Source organism: Corapipo altera, unplaced genomic scaffold, assembly GCF_003945725.1.
Source record: "Corapipo altera isolate COAL_440 unplaced genomic scaffold, ASM394572v1 57, whole genome shotgun sequence".
NCBI lineage: Eukaryota > Metazoa > Chordata > Aves > Passeriformes > Pipridae > Corapipo > Corapipo altera.
The window spans coordinates 1,930,040-1,947,509 of record NW_020884905.1 but is presented as its reverse complement, the minus strand read 5'-3'; the positions used below and the strand labels follow the sequence as shown (position 1 = coordinate 1,947,509).

The 17,470-nt window shown below is 36.2% G+C and overlaps 1 protein-coding gene across 7 annotated transcripts in view; it reads right to left on the bottom strand.

Annotated features, from left to right (window-relative positions):
* DPYD (dihydropyrimidine dehydrogenase) overlaps positions 1–17,470 on the bottom strand; it is a 336,400-nt gene that overhangs the window by 245,742 nt on the left and 73,188 nt on the right. For all 7 annotated transcript variants that reach the window (XR_003528954.1, XR_003528955.1, XR_003528956.1 and 4 more), the window contains exon 4: positions 3,769–3,856. Coding sequence is in view for 4 of the 7 variants with exons in the window: in XM_027651422.1 (XP_027507223.1) it covers positions 3,769–3,856 (88 nt within the window). In the remaining 3 variants the exon portion in view is untranslated. The remainder of the gene's footprint in view (positions 1–3,768; positions 3,857–17,470) is intronic.

Sequence of the window (17,470 nt, the reverse complement as noted above, 5' to 3'; positions counted from 1 at the left end):
TACTCTATATTAATAATGAATCATGTTTAAATAAATACCTGCTTGCGACACTGCTTACACAAGGATAAGGACAAGGAATTTATTGAACGGAATCTTCTCTAAACAACTGGAAGGGTAGCTAGCTGAAGTGAGTGTCTCAAGTGAGTGAAGAGAGATTCAGAAGCAGGACAGGGACTTTAATAAGTCTAGAAAACACACCCCAATTTCCTGAATTTATTGACCTCAAACACCTGAATGTTCTATGCTTCGCCTATTTAATTTTCTAGAAGTTACCATATATATTTATAAGCTTTTGGATTAAAAAAGGAAGTTTATTTACAAGATGAAAACAGCAAAAACAGATTTATCATTTTGAAAAGTATTTTCAACGACATGTAACATCGTTGATCATATTAAGGAAGTACTTCTATGACAGTAATACAGAAATATTCTTCAAGCTGAATATTCAGACTGCTGAATGATATCCAAGTGATTATTTCAATAAAAGTTTAGCAAAATGTACAATAAAGTGAAAAGTTACTTACTGGTTATATTAAAAACTTTCAAAATTACAAATTACAAGTTTTAGTGTTCAAAAGTACACTATTCTTGTTTTCTGTCTGCTCTAAAAGTGTACGGTGCAGGTACCACCACGGCACCAGAATGAAAGAGGGCAGAGGACACCACAAGAGCAGCCATCATAGTGGGCTCTCACACAGACTCTACCATGGTCATGGATCACTGCAACCTCTGGTACCCCTCTCTCATCTTCTACCTTATATCTATTGCTTGCCTGACAGAAAGCAAGGAGTTTCAAAGTGCAGTACTGTAAAAACAGCAGTACATTCCTGTACTTATACAAAAGTTCAATCAATAAAGGAAACCAGAAAAATTCCCTGTTACTTTTTCTGAATAACAGAATTTGTTGTAAGAGACACCTCTTCTAGTAAAGGCATCAGAAACTAATACATCAAAAGGAAAATTCAGCCTAGCAGACTACGGTCATCAAGTCAAGGTTATGTTCCCTCTATGCCCTGTAATTTCCTTAAGTTGCTTTGTACATGAATTACAGGAAGCACAGCCACTGACATGGATGGTATGAACACAGAATCATAAAATGGTTTGGGTTGGAAGGGGACCTTGAAGATCATCTAGTTCCAACACCCCTGTCGAGAGCATGCAGGACTTCCTAGTCTTGTCTCTTAGTCCACAAATTCAGCTACTTGCTAAGCATATCCCAGTGTGGGTTTTACTCACTTCTAATTTTGGGGGGTTTGGTCTTTGGTTTCATTTTCTGCTTGTTTATTTTTAAAGTCAGCATTAGAGTTGTTGCAGAGAAATCCTTCCACAACCATGTTGTTATATAAGATTCTTTCCAACAGGGTAAGGTGAGAAAGCAGAGGTTAAGACTGTATGTAAACTCACACTTGAAACTTGATTTCACAGAAGCAGCACTGATTTTAGGCATGCAATTTTCCATCCGAACATCTTGAACAGCAGAAACTAAGTATAAGACTTTTTAAAACTTCCTGTATTTGAATGTTTCCTTCTGCCTACACAATAACCAGACATCAACATGAGGTAAAAGCAGTTACCAAAAGCTGTTGTATACCTTTTATAAAATCTAGTTTCAGAGTGGATACAGAAGCTATTGATAGATATGGATAGGGTCCAAAAAAAAAACATGCTATAGTTACATTTCAGTAATCTAAGATACTTCGGTTTTTCCACCAAAAAAAGTGCTAAATCTCCTGAGAGAAAAGTAGGACATTGCAATTATTTTCTATAGCAGGATTTTCTGATAAAACACCAAGCGATAAGGTCACCTGTTTAGGGCAAAATCATTGTCTTCCTAGCATCTGCAGCTTCCAAGAGGATTTAAAAGTCATCACCAAACAGTCCAAACTTTAAAGGGTTGATCAACCTCAGTGACCATCTGACAGGTTAATTTTGGGCCTATTAAAATCAGTAAGACTGTACTCATTGGCTTTGGCAGGGCAGAGACTTTACTTCAAACCTTTGAGGCAGTTTACTATTATCATTCCAGTATACCTTTGCCAAACCACAACTCTCAAAGCTCTGCAGTCACCCCACCTTCATATTCTCTGCTCTGTAATAGAACCACAGAATTCAGAACGAATCAGTTGATTCAGAACGAATCAACTTGACCCTTTCTGTCAAGTCACAAAGGGGCATCATATAGTCAAGGTAGTCAGAGTCTAAGAGACCCATCAAATTTATTGTACCAGGATGCTGCTGGTGTTAGTTCTTTTTCTAACACCTTCAGTTGCAGTCTTCAATCCATCTTCCCTGATTGCTTAATCCCAGCTTTATGTTTTGATAATCAGGCCCTTTTTCTTTCCTCAACAACATATCACCCTGTCCTACTCAAAGCAGTAGCATAACTAATCCTTAATAAGAAAAGATCATCCTGGTAAAATACTTCCATAAAATTTGCTTTAGGTTTCCTAAACAAACTACAGTACAATGACGAGATGGAGAGTAGCAGTTTCATTACTGCCTTGTACCTTCTCTGCTCAGTTTGCCTGCTTCACGATGCCTGAAGAGGTAATAAGCAGCAATATGCCACAAACTATACTATGGATGCAAACAGATGCCTACATTCATGAAAATAAACGCAGCAGTGACAGGGTATAGACTATATAAGAAAACTGTCTATAGGCATATATTGGGCATAATACCAATTACTGCAAATCACATTAGAATTGATACACACATTTTAATATCTGCTCTTATGCTAACGTTTCTTGTTAAGGTGCAGAATTTACTGGTGTCGCACACAGAACAGTAAAACCAATGTGGCTGTTCACTTGCACATGGAAGTGCTGCTGCTGCCCACCAACTTCACTCCAGCTTTACCTGTGTTGGCCCTTTCAGCTGCATTCAAGAGTGAGACATGTCAGAGCATAAAAGACAGACAGAAAATCTTTGTAGCACCCTCAGTAGATTATGAGTCTAGTTGGGTTCATGTAGACGAATAAATCAAAAAGCAGCTAATGATTCCACAGATGGGAAGTAAGTTTTAAAAGGTATGGGGCAATCAATATCCAGTCATCTTTAGGCTATCCCAGACAGCCTAATTAATCTTGTCACATCAACTTTGCAGTAATCTTTATTTATTTCTGCCCATTAAAAGTCACCTGTAAACCACAATTCAGAATAATGTTTTTAAGATTTCATTATGATCACAGTATAGTAGCCTATTAAGAAAGGAAAAAGTACAGTATCTCCAAAGAGGGAGTTCCATTTATTCCTGTAGTATGTTATTAATAGTCCTAGTGAGTGACCACATTTGCATTAACCAGAGCCTCTTACTATAAAGTACAAGTAAACATTCCTTGAGATGACTACCTCCATACCAAATTTCTGCCCAAAGGAAATTTAAACTACAATCACTTCTTAAAAAAATAAAACTATTCCAAAACTCCCACCTTTAACAAACAAAAAGGTTTGTAACTATAATACCTCAGGTAGTAGAAAGGTTAAATAACGCTCAGGGGTTTGAATATCACTGTATTTGAAAACCATCAAAACCAAAGACTTTATACAAAAAGTGACATGAAATAGATCTGCACTATACATATCTGTACAGGCATAGAACAGAATTAAAAAAAATTAAAATTAGCTGACCCAAACTTCAAAACATCTGTTCCAAACACTTTTTTTTGAAGACTTTACAAAGATAAACCTTGAAATGCAATCTCACCCACAGAACTGCAAGTAACTGCTGCTATCTCCCTCCATGTACTACTGCAAGCCTGACTTTACCTTGTTTGCAATACTCGTGATGAATGACTTGATGTCCAGATTAGTTGGGCAACTCTTCTGACAGGGGGCATCTGCACACTTCAAGCATCTACAGGAATAAAAGAAGATGTGTCAAGGAGACATGGAATACAAATGCTGCCAATAGCACAAGGTTTTCAAGTTAGCATGCTGGAAGAAAAGCCACAAAGGAATAATACAGAGTATTTTCATAAAATTTCTATTTAAAGCCTTAAAGCACTACATGATCATTACTGACTTTCATCAACACAGATTAGTTATGTTCTGTTGACTGTACTGTCCATAGGAAGACTGGGGGTGCCATTACAACCATATGAACTACACATGCCTAAGTATTAGGAAACAAATCACATAGAGGTAACTTTTTCCCCCTGGAATCCAAGATTGCTAAACTTCTGACTATTTAATTTTTCTATCTGAAAAACATTTGTGTTGTGAATTTGAATTTATTAATGAAGTTCTGGAAGTGTCATTGTGGATTAAATTCTGAACGTTGGACAATCAAACATAAAAAAAACAAGAGTATTTCCACCAAAGAAGTAATTACTTTTTACTATATGTCCAAAGAATAAGAATAGCTGATAAATTTTCAAGTCACTTTTCTATGACTTTACTGGGATAAGTCTATGACGACCTCTGAAAACAATTCAGTAGTCTTATGCATACTCCTAAACAAAATCCCCAAAACCCTCTTATAGTCATTTTTAATGACAAAATGTGACTGCATATTGAAACATACTAAATAATAAAGATTTATTGTCTATTCCTGCATAGTCATCCATGAGGATGTTACTGATCCGGTTGCTTGCACAGGTCCCATCTAAGAATTAAGCCCTCAGGGTAGTCTACATCATTTGCAGTAAGCAAACCTACCACAAAAAGCTAAAAGTCAGTTGAAGAAGGAAAATAGTTCTCTATTAAATACAAAGGTATTTGTAAATATTTTTGCTTTTACAGATCAATGATTATCATAAGTCAAATGCCTTACTACTTATCTCATAATTCATTAAGTTGTTTCAGATGCTCTTTCAATATTGCTTTACTACATACAGAATTTATGTTAACTATCGATTTAACAATCTATGGAAAATGAAATAAAATTTGGTTTTTACTTATTGTTTGAGCCCAACTACTTACATAAGTTACACAAGTCTACCTTAATTATTGTTATTCAGTGATAAGTAATAACACTGGAACTGGCTGAGACAGAGTATTTTCAAACACAGAAAAGCTCAAGAGGTCAATGGACTATAGGCACAAAGAAATGAAGAGCATATTAAAAGGAAAGAAATGACTGAAACACCTGCAGTGAAACACTGGTCTGACTTTGTCAACCGCATGCATTGGGGGCTTTTTTTTTGTTGTCATTTTTTCAATTAAGGGTGGAATAAGAAAGAAGGCAAAGCTAGTTAAGTAAAAGATTAATTAACCTTTCATCTTATTATTCATTATCATCTAGCTGGGTACTGCAGACACTATGGCACCAGAAAAATTTGAAGGTACATGTGGTAGGGGCTGTTTGGATTTTCTCACAAGACTACTCATGCAGAAAAGGTTCCAGAGGATGTATTTAAAGAAAACAGGTCCCACAGGCTGCAAAAGATGGGAAACCCGAAAAAGCCAAATCTAGGTTCAACACCATAGTGGGTTACCGGTTCAACTAGTCAGTATGTCAGAAGAGCATTAGCAGCTTTAGCTGGGCCCAGCACTACCCACTGACAGGTACATGCTATAAATGCCTTAACAAACAAAGGCAGGACAGGAGGGACCTCAAAACGTTGTAGCCAGAACACAGAGTCAAGAGGGTGCTTTTAGCATTCTAAGCAGATTGAAAGAAAACAAAGTTCTAGTACCATAAGCCAGCAAAAAAGGAGATACGCTAGAGAAAATAACACAGTTACGAGGGCTCAGATGAGCAGTTTGCCTGTGTAGGCAGTATGGAAAGAACAGAAGTCAAAAATCACGCCATTAAAGAAGGCAACAATTCCATTATGACTTTTTACTCTTCACTTTCCTCAGTGTAGTTTTCTTTCAAAAACAACACTGTATCCTGTATCCAAGACCAAAGGAAGTGCACTGAACACAAAACACATTCTGTGGATTATATATAGCACAATCTCATGTCAAAACTGACTAGAATGGCACCTGGCAGGATAAGCTGTGTACAGATTACCCGTTGTGGCTAGCAAGAATCTTTACCAAATTATTTCTCTTTTGATTTTTGAGCTGGTTCACAAAATAACAGCTGTTGAAAATGTCAGCTACTGGGAGGAGGGGGTGCAACGCAATCTTGAATGTGAGCTTTGGGGAGGAGAGGAGGGTGCCATGAATATACCAGTACAGACTTTCTCTTATAATAATACCATCTTCCAAGCACTCTGCAGACTAAAGTGCACCAGGCTGCCATTAATCCCACTTATCACCCTGACAGCTCAGTAATTACACTCCTGCTATAGCTAGGTACTGTAAGGTACTGTAGTCCTAATAAAACATCAAGCACTGTGCTGAATGCGTGCTGGTGTGGTGTTTTATTAAACTTGGGGGGTTGATCATCAAGTGACATTAGTGTTGACCTATTTTTCTATCTGACAATAAATTATCCTTTGACTATACCATAAAAGATATTACAGAGTGCATTTACTGTACAAAGGAGCAAAGGTATTGCATTTTGGTGAACCAGGCAAAAAGCATAAATAAAGTAGTAGAGTCACCCACCAGAAAGTTATTACATAAATTGCTACAAGTGATTGATCCTTTCAAAAATCACAGGCAAAATACCATGCTTAAGGGAATAAACCAGCATTACCATGAGCTTCAAATCCACATGCAAATTACCACACAAAGAAACATTAAGTACCACAGTTCTTTCCTTTTTCTTTAACTGTCCTCCAACCCTATGAAATTTCATCTTTCATTTTAAAAGATTATTTTATTACTATGATTTTGGTTCAAAATAATGTAAACAACGAATTAGAAACTTAGGTTAAATGTCTGTAATTCACCTGCTAGCTCCTACCAAATTAAATAAAGAGCTACATGCTCACTACTAAAAAAACACCCAGATAAACAACATTCTGGACTATGGACCTGTGCTAATCTCAGAATATATATCTCAGCATTTCTTAGTAAAAATATAGGAAAAATCCTACCAACTATCTGAAAACACATTATATTATGAAATTTTCCCCTCTCTGTTCATGGAATAGCATCTCCTTTAGAAATATATAGGTTGTGTTGAATCTTAAAAGACACCATATCCACTTTATATGCATATTAATTTTCATATAAAAGGGAACACCATAGTCTTTGCACTGCAAAGATAAAAGGAAGCCACAGACGGATTAATTTTCAGTTCATAGTTTTCATTGTATAATTGTTATATATTACCAGTATTTTATTTTAAAGTTAAAATATCTAACCAACAGTCTCATTTCTAGGTCTAGACCAGTTCTTAACACACTTTTGCTTCTAAACAAAGAAGGTCAATTTAGTTATATTGTTACCTAAAATTGCAGTGAACAATCGTCACTGGCAATAACATTTCCTGAAGTGCAATAACATGTACGCGGAAAGGCCGGCGGTGAAACAGATAATCCAGAGTAATATTCCACAACGAATTGTTGCTGATAATCTATCAAATTTTCATGTATGACAAAACAGGCCAAATAACGTTTATGGTTACCGTTGGCAGAGGTTTAGAAGCACACTGAATCCTAATCCACTTACGCGGGTTTCTGCAGGACATAAACAGTCATTTTGAAAAGAGGCTTCCAGCTCTACTATTTGCAGAAACTTCTAAAACTTTATCCACTACTCAGAGAAACAGCCCAGATACACACATTACAGTTTCACACAGGTGTCATAATGATGTTCTGTACGTGCGTCCAGAGGTTTTGGTCATTTAATTTTAAGAGAATGGCAGAGCAAATTCCACACAGTAAATAGGAGGCCAGTTTGAACAGAAGACACAACTTTGATGTCAAGGCTTTTCTTGGTTCCAAGTCTCTTGCACCACTCTCTAAACCCTGAGCTGGGGATGATAATCAATGAAATAAGAAAGTTGTGTGTCAAGAAGAAATAAATCTATAATTTCCAAATAAATCTAATTCATTTCTAAGTGGAATGCCCATTGCCTTTGGTTGCAGAAGTAAAGAGCATTATACATAAGTTTTTCTCTTCTCCTTAAATTAGAACTGAGGATGAAGACATCATTTTGGACTACAGAAGAAACAGATCGAATCACCAAGAAACACCTCTGAACACAAAGGGCATCAGAAACTGTACAAAACACAGAAAATACAGACAAGTAGATATCATGGTCCTGGATATGTAATACTGGAAACAGAAATTCCCAGCCTGTTAGCAATGCACAGGAAACATAAGAAAGAAAACACGTACATTGCCAATACTTGTTCATGTCTAAAGAAAGAAAGAAAAGATTCCCACATCATCGCTGTTGCATCCTCAGTCACCTGGAAGTCCTGTGAGCGTTCTGCACCCATAAAAAATGGCAGTACTCTGTCAGCAGGTTCAGACAACCAGAGGAAGCAAATTTTAAATAGAGACACTACAGGATTAGAGAGAGACATGACATTGCTGCTGGCAGCTACAGTGCGTGTAAGGGAGGTGCTTTTTATTGAAAGGAAGAAATGCTCAGAGTTGAAAGTTAGTCTTCAGACACAAAAACCTCCTACCCTAGTGCAGAATAATGGCACTTACAGACAAGGTTATTTTTGGACACTTAAGAGGTAGTGAATCATATGGACATAGACTCCAAATCATTCTATTCATCAATGCCTCATCTTTCTCTTTTCTTCTTTGGCTCTTTACAGCCATAATTCTTTTCTCATCTACTTCTGAATCCCCTGAGTGCAGGAACTCTCCTCTCCTCTTTGCTTCTGCTTGCCTGTCTTCCTCTTTCTGTAGGCTTTTTTTTCCCCCATCTATCTGAAACTTCTCCACTACTTGTTCTTATAACTTTTAATCATCTTTCATCATAACTTCATTTTAATGGACAAAATTGATAACATAAAAAAGAATGACCCACTGTCTGCCATCAGGTATCTATGGAAGTGGTGTAGGAGAGTGTGCACCAGTCACTTTTCAGTTCATCTTCTGAGTTTTTGCCAACCACCACTCAGCCCTTCAGAACCTCCATTTCTGCACTAAAACTGTCCTTGCCTAATGACATCTCTTCTGCATACCCCAGGCAGTGCTATCTTGGTCTGTGATCAGATATACGCAAATTAAAGCTACTAGAAGAAAAGAAGGTTGGTGGGATTTCCTCCTACACCCTCAGGGAGCAGTGGGAGCACAGCCAGGTAGTGCTCTGTACTCAGAGCAGAGGTACCACTCTGGGCTCTGCACCATGGTGATCAGCCTGCTCCAAGGCAGTTCATGGGAAATTATATTCTCCTTGCTCTTAAATTCCTCTTCCCATTTTAATGAATTTACAGAATTTTTCACTAATCATTTTGCAATGTAACTTAAAAGACTGCTGCCTTTCATCCACTTCATTTTATATGGCATATATATCGTTACTTTAATTGTATTCCTCCAATTTATGTTACAGAAAAAAGTTGTTATATAGAGTGATTAAAAGTAGAAAATAGTGTCCTTTTGACATATCAGAAATCAAAACTATTTTTAATACAGAATATGTAAAATATATTTTAATATTTATATAACAAATGCTTTCCCATAAACTCTCACAGAATCTGTGAATAAGTAAATCAAATAAACGGTACTCATTTCTACTAGTAACTTTGTTACATGCAGTTCATATTAAATCAATATCATTACTAAAAATACATTTATTTTAACATCACCAGATACGTTTTGCTAGCTCCTTCACTCTCACACAGACTAGCCCTTCCATGGAGTTTTACTAGGGCAATTTATTCACATTATCTTGAAATCTATGCTTTGTTTTTACAATCCATTTGTTATATATTGCTCTACAATATTCAGAGTTCTTTTGCTTCAAAAACAATGTTATTATAATAATAAGAAGAACAATAACATAAGAAATCCATTCTATAATCTGGATAGCTATCTATTTTTCATATTTCAAACAAACATGCACCTTCTGAGTAAGGGCTGTATCAGGTAGACTGTTTTGTCCCATTCACTTCAGAATCAAAAAACTTGGGTTTTTTAATCTGAAATACAAAAACTTGAAATATTACAGATTTACAGCAATGTTAAGTCTAAGCATTGTTCCCTTTTTCTTTTTTCATACTAAGCATTATGAAATTGCTGTGTTTTCAAAACTATTAATCAACATTCAAAATTCATTAAACTGTCCCAGAAAAACTACATCTAGTTGAAGGGTTTATGTTGTCAGCAACATATTTTTATTTAAACCTTAGAGGTTTTAGAGTTAGAAAAACAAGTACTTAAAGGTCAATGTGCAACTTCTCTGTTAACACTGATTAAATTTCACATTGCATATTAATATTTTCTCAACAGCATAGAAACAAAATATAGTTTGTTGCTTATGATACCAAACTTGATGGTATCCCATATTATTCCAGTAGTGCAAAAGACACACAAGAAACACACTTGTTGATAAAATGCTGATACTACCTATTTAGACCTCAGATTGTGCTCTTTCAAGTCCTTGAAAGCAGCACTTTACCTGCCAAACCAGCCACTTGAGGCTCAGCCACACCTATCCTTATGGAGCTTTTTAAATGGGTACATTGATGTTCACCACAACAGTGATCCCTTTCACATAGGAGACAGCTGTTACACGATGTTCAATATCCTTTTAATCCTCTATAGACCTTAGACAGAAGGGTTGACAGAACTGACAGTTTTTATTATGGTTTGTCCTGTACACAATAATCTTCTTTTGCCTGGTCTATTCTCCCAGAAGTGTTACAGACTTTTTGACTTATATCAAGGATCATTTCTAGGTTTTTTAGATGAGAAATTATTTTTATGTGGCATGATTCTTATCCTGTGTAAATTACTTTTCCAAAATATGAAACACTTGTTGTCTGTTTATCTTAATGTCAGTGAAACTCCTTTGGGTTCACTTCAGGAAAGATACGCTTTATAAGTTTAGTCAAAGACATTTTTTCTCACAAAATGCCCTCATCATCTATGCACATCTTAAAAATGCCACTCTGTCCAATATATCAGTAACCATAGGAGCACAGATCTACCATTTATTTGCACTGAAAATATCTATTAAATTTAATAATAACATATATAAACAATCTATGATAACGTATAACCTAACTAAAATGCATTAATTGAAAATTTAATAAAATGGTCTCAGTTAAAAACAACAAACCCAGAAGAAACAGATTTCCTCCCTACAGCACCACAATCCATCCTGCAATTTAGGTATGCCAGCAATTCTACCAGAACTAACATAAGACTGATTTAAACAAAGAACCTCTGTGGAGTAAATTAGTCTTGGGAAAGGCAGGAACAGCAGAATAAGATAAAGTTTCCCTTTTAGGATCTGAGTACCAAAGAATTTCCTGGCTCTCTCTTTACCATCATCCTGTCAATGATCATTAGATCTGAATCCAGTGCTGGTCTAGAACTCTGCCACTCACAAGGCAGGTTGCACTGCTCTCTGCACACAATGCATTCCCACCATTCCAAACTCATGATACTATTAGCAAGGGGTAGGAGTGTGGGAGAAAGAAAGGAAAGAGGGCAAAAGAACAGGAGGTTTGTGAGGCTTCACTGTTGGTGTCACCTGAGAATTTGACCCTACACTGAGTGTACTCTGAAAGCAGGCAGAAGCACAAATTACATCACTGAATTTTGGATTAAAAATAAAAGCTTCAAAGGTTCCAATTGATCTTGTTTTCAGATTTGTAGAAACAAACAAACAAAAAAATCCCAGTTTTGGCTGCTACTACAGTTTAGAACTCCAGAGTCACCTTTCCACTGTGAACCTGATAAAGATACTTCTTCCAACAGAGGAGATAAGTCATTGACCCCAGCTGACTATCTTTTTCCAAGTTTTAAAACTCATACTCCTTAGTAAAGCTCAGTCCTGCCAGAAAGTGAACACTCTAGTTCATTATTAGACTGCTTAACTGTGCTTTATTTTAATATATGTAGTTCCCAATGAGACTCAGACCATTCATTTGCTTATAATGAAAACACTTAGGCAATTTGTTAAGCCAACCTTGTGCAAGTCTTCCAGAAGTGAGTTCCCAGCATGCAGAGGAGTAGGAACAGCTCCAGTGTCCTCACTCTTTCTCACCTTAAAATTGCTGCAGCTACATATTTGAGAAGTATGTGCCACTACCCATGCCTTTTCCCTGAGAGGAAATAGTGCTTTGGAAACTGTGAGAATTCAGCAGAGAATTCTTAAGATTTAATATTTTCTCTAGAAATTGCATATGTACAAGGACTACCTTCCATCTTCTTTCTCCAGTAAAGAGGTTTGTCTAAGATACCTTAATAAGTGATACTGTAACTTGTTAATATGCTCAGTCATGCTAAGAAGACCCAGAAAAAAGGAAATCTGCCAGCCGTTTTGGTTCTGATTTTTTAAACTGCAAATAATTTTTTTTTTTTACTCGTAGGAAAATAATATAACTCTATTTATAATATATAAGCAGCTTTAAAAAAGGGTGGCATTTTCTTGTATGCTTTGACGTTTAAGAGAAATATTTGGCTTTGCTCTTTTTCCTTAAATTTATTAAAAAAGATTCAAAACCAGTATCCCCTCAGCAAACAAAAAAAGTCTTATGACACAATAACAGAAATCACATAGATAAACTAAAGAGGTCAGCACAGAGTAAAGACAAACCCTACACAAATTACACTAAGAATCAATGTTCTTAATATGTTGAGTTTATAGAGATATAAGTAACATTTCAATAGTAAATAGCTGAAAATTCAGTCTTAACTGTTTGAAAGATGTAAATACACTAATTCATTAAGACTAAACAATGGGTCTTGTATGTGCTGTATCCAGATTTTTCTATAACCACCTTCATGGAGAAGAATTTTATAACATTCACAGTATGATAATGTGAATAAGTGACATGCTTGAAAGTCACTTTCCAGACTTCACATTGCATGAAACCAACACATCATTTACATACAAAAGGCTTTCCCAAACCCCTACCCCTCTCTCCCCACCCCTCCCACCCCCCACCCCCTCCTCGCTAAAATGTATGGAGAGAGCAGCTCCCTTTCTACCCTAACATCTAATCCCTTGGTGGCAAGGCTGGCTCACAGAAGCACTCCAGTGCATCCTTCTACCTTATCACAGTTTCATTCATCCAGTGTAGAAATCTCCTACAGGCAAATTGCTTAATTGGAGATATAAGGCAGCTCTCCAACCTTTAAAGTTTCACCAAACAGTACTACTGTAAAGCTACATGGACAGAAGGCTGGACCAGATGACCCAACAGGTTTACACTATTTATGCAATTTCTCTTAGTGTGCTGAATAATGGCCTTTAAAAATGGCAAATTTACGGCTGCTTATCTATCTACAGTTGAGGTTTCCCACAGAGATAAGCAAACTTGAAAGAATTTAAGAGTTCATATATCTCTGAAGTTCTTTAGGATTAGAGGAGTGACACAAGTATTAATTTTCCTTATAAATTAAATCCTTATTTTTAGCACTTTACCAGCCACTTGAAAATTAGGGTAAATAAAAGGACTGTAGTTAAAATAACACTACCCAAAGGATCTAAAATATGAAATATAGACATGTATTTTTCAAATACAACCACACAAAAACCTTTTAAAAAGAGTTTAATTTCTAAACACTATAGTATGGCCTTTTAGGTGGATGCACATTGGCAAAGAAAACTCCATCTACTAGCCAAACACAGAAAAGGCACAGGCCTGCCAATGTCAAGAAGGCGAAGGGGGCAATTAGATCATAATCGGTTCATTTGTGTTAACAAAAATAGGAAAAATATTTGTTGAAAAAAGAAAGGCACAAAAAACTTGCATTTTAGGTTTTATCTTTACAACCTAAGTAAGAAGAATTTTCACATCCCTTTAAGAAGATTATATAAAAGACAAAGTATTTGTCACATTTCCTCCCATGCTGAAGTTAATGGTATAAGAATGAATACATTTTCTGTGATGGCTCAGCAACCAAGTGCTGTCTGAAAAATACTAAAAGAAATGGTTTTCTTTCAGAAAAAAAACTCTGAGAAATTTTAGGATGAATAAAAAAAAATCATTAATCTGCTGGTTTACCATAGTTTGATAGATCACTTATTCTCGAATCTGAGGCATTGTATTTCTTTGTATGCTCAAATTGTTAGATCGACACCAAATACAGCAATCTCAGGACTGTAAATGTAGTGTGGCTGAAAAAGCACACATTTCCCATTTCCCAAAGGCACTGCATTTTTGAAAACCTGCTGGAAGGATTTAAATATTCTCTTTTGGTAGATAGTTTCTCTTGCTACAAATGAGCAGATGTCTGCCTTTTGGCAATTCTTTTTGATGCAGTTATTTGAAAACAATTACAGAAAAATGTTAAAATTTATATATGAAAAAAATACTCCACCAAGGTCCCTATACTGCATTTCTCAGACAAGTCACACAGAGACATTTCAGAAAGCCTAGGAATCAATACAAAATGCTTCTTCTCTTCCACCCTCCATTAGCAGCTCCTCTACACAAAATCACACAGACTACACATTAGCAACTTCCCAATTATTCCTTCATCCCAGGCTTAGATGCTGCGATTTTAGTGTTGCTCTTTCTGACCCAGAAGCATTAGAGTATAATGAATACATCCAATACCTTCCAGCAGTTTCATACCTCAGCATTTATAGGATACTATGATACAACCTATCATATCAGCACAATCGCAAGTATAGCTTCTTTACCAGTGTTCTCTTCCCTAGCAGTGAGGGCTGCTAATTGTTTTCTGTACTCCATGTGAATGCTAAAGTCTGCTGTCTGCAAACTCAGACAGCTCTTATTAAAATTCTCAGCAGTAAGAATCCTGAAGCTCTCTACTCATGTCCCTTTTCATCACTGCACAACCACCACTCACCCTGTCCTGAGCACTACTTTTGCTAGCAGCCTTCAATGCTCCCCTGGATCTCAGCTCTCACCACAAATGGAGCCAACAGGAAAACCTCCTTGACAGTTACTACTGTCAGTCTGCTACATTCCTACATCCCTGGCTCTGTGAAGCCAACAGGCAAACCTATCTATTGTCTCCCCCATCGTTGGCCAGGATCTGATCACAGCAGAATATATTCCAATTTGTGGTTACTGTAGACTTGTTGTAAGAGTTTTGATGCTGCTGCTTTATCAGATTCCTCTCTGTCAGGACTTGCCTGGTTAGCAGTTTTTAAAGCAATTCGCTCACTTGATCAAGGCTCACATCATCAAGGCATCTTGATAATGGCTTCCAATTTGTAAGCAGCAGAAGGAAGATACTTGGTGTTAGAATCCCACTCCAACCCTATTTCAGGCATGTTCCAGGGCTGTATTTTCTACGAGGGGCTGGATGGTGTTAAACATTGCTTAGTCAAGAAAGGTACCAAAAGATATTAGAAACTACACAGATTTCATCTTCAGTCTATAAGTTCTGACTGAAGTTAGGCAGTTTAACAAACAATATCAACACAAATTCAAACTAAAACCTGTGTATTTGTTTTGCTGCTATGTGTTCAAGTACATAACACGAAGCAGTGAAACAGAGAACAGAAAATGCAAGTAAAAGGTGTTTAGCCACCTTCAATTTAGTCAATGCAATTTGGTTTTCTTTTGGAAGCCTAAAATAGCAGAAGGATAGAATTATCCGCTCTTTAATTTCCCATTTCACTAAGGGTATGAAATATAATAGTGGTTTTATGACTGGAAACACTTTCTTGGAAATAGCCTCTACTCACTGTTTCCTACATTGAAGGATTTTTTTTTTTTTTTTTTTGCATTATCAGAAGATGGAGTATTTTTCCAATTATAAGAGGTTTTTCTTCCTGCATAAGACAGGAATGAAGAATAGGAAAAGTTCTATCTTTTCTTCAGCCCTTCACTTCCTTGAGCAGGCTCTTCAAAGACCGGGAGCTTTCCAGAGGCAGGCGTTTGGCAGCTATCGCTCAAAGAGAAAAATAAAAATAAAAATCCAAATCAGAATAATTAAGAGCAGAACTCCTGACAGAGCTCTCTTCAAATCCTTCTGGGTGTTTTACACGTGCTACAGTCCAGCAACCTAACTGTCCACAATTTAAAATAAAAGTAACAAAATTATGCACAATATATTATGTAAGGCAATATAATCCTCTCGTTTTTCAGCAACGAGGAAGGAGTGACACTGCTCTGGCAAAATGCTCTACTGATAGCACAGCATGATCTTTGCTAAAATATACTTGAATATGTTTACTAGCAACATGCAAGATGTTGTACTAGCATAACCAGTTAACACGGAACCACAAATGTCAGAATGGATTAAGTACATTATGTGATACAGTATTCTTTTTTTGTGTTTGTTCACTTGCTAATTTGCACAGTTCTGTAATTCATAAAAAAGTATTCCTATCTTTAGTGCAAATTAGTAATTTTCTAGCACATAATTAAAACTACATATTAAATTTATACTATATGTTGTATGTTTGTTGCCTTTGTGAAGATGAAAAAATGTTACATGGTCAAATGAAGTTCTGGGGAGATTATTTTGATCTGGAAAATAGCTCTACACAACCTCCTGACATTTCTCAACATCAGCCTAGTGAGTGTATATCACTCACCAGCATTTTTCTGCTTAGCATGAAAATATAAAGCTGGTTTTTTTTCTGAATAGCTCCTGATAGCACTACCTATTCGTGTATTTTAAAATGAAGTCATTTCTTCACTGTCACATCAGTAACATTATATCTGTCCTAATCCTTCTCAAACACACACTCTTCCTATAGTATAAGCCCAAGTCACTGTACTGAGAAAAATCTCAGATAGAGATAGGTTCCATCAAAAAATTTAAACATCATATTTTGGTTTTGGATTCAGCCAAATAATCATTTAACTATAGTTCACAGCAAGAGCAACAGTAATGGTTCACCATCATTTTTGGAGGAATAAGGGTTATTCTTAATGCTTCTACCTCATTACTATGCCATGTGTACTATTGTACACAATAGAAACATTACAAATAACACTATGAATACTTTAACTAATTATCATGTTCCAAAAGAACAAACAAACCAGATTTATTTTTAGATGTTGTGATTTAGTGTTACCTTTCTAACTATTAAGACAAAAAGTTCCAGCATTTTCAATATTCTTACAAGATACATAAGGTAAGGTGGAGAACGCAAACCACCTCAACCCAGAGTTGAAATCAGTTTAGTCATCATACATGAATTATGTGTGACAAATGCCCTCAAGTATTCCATCTTTTTACAAAGTCAGTTCATAATGGCTCATGCTAGTATCTATTAAATATTTTATGAATTTATCACAAATATAAAGTATGACATTACTACCTTATTCTTGGAGAAATAAGAGATTAAATTACTGACACATTGTATCCAGGGGTGAGGAAATATAACTGGGGAAAAATGTGGATTAAGAAAAAGGAAGAGAAAACAAAAAACCAACAGTAGCAACCATTAACTAAACACAAACACTTACCCTGCTAGGCCAAATTTCTCAAGTCAAACCTATCCCGAGTGCCCAAGTGTTTAAGAATGCTATGGATGCCAATTCTGGGACCAGCATTT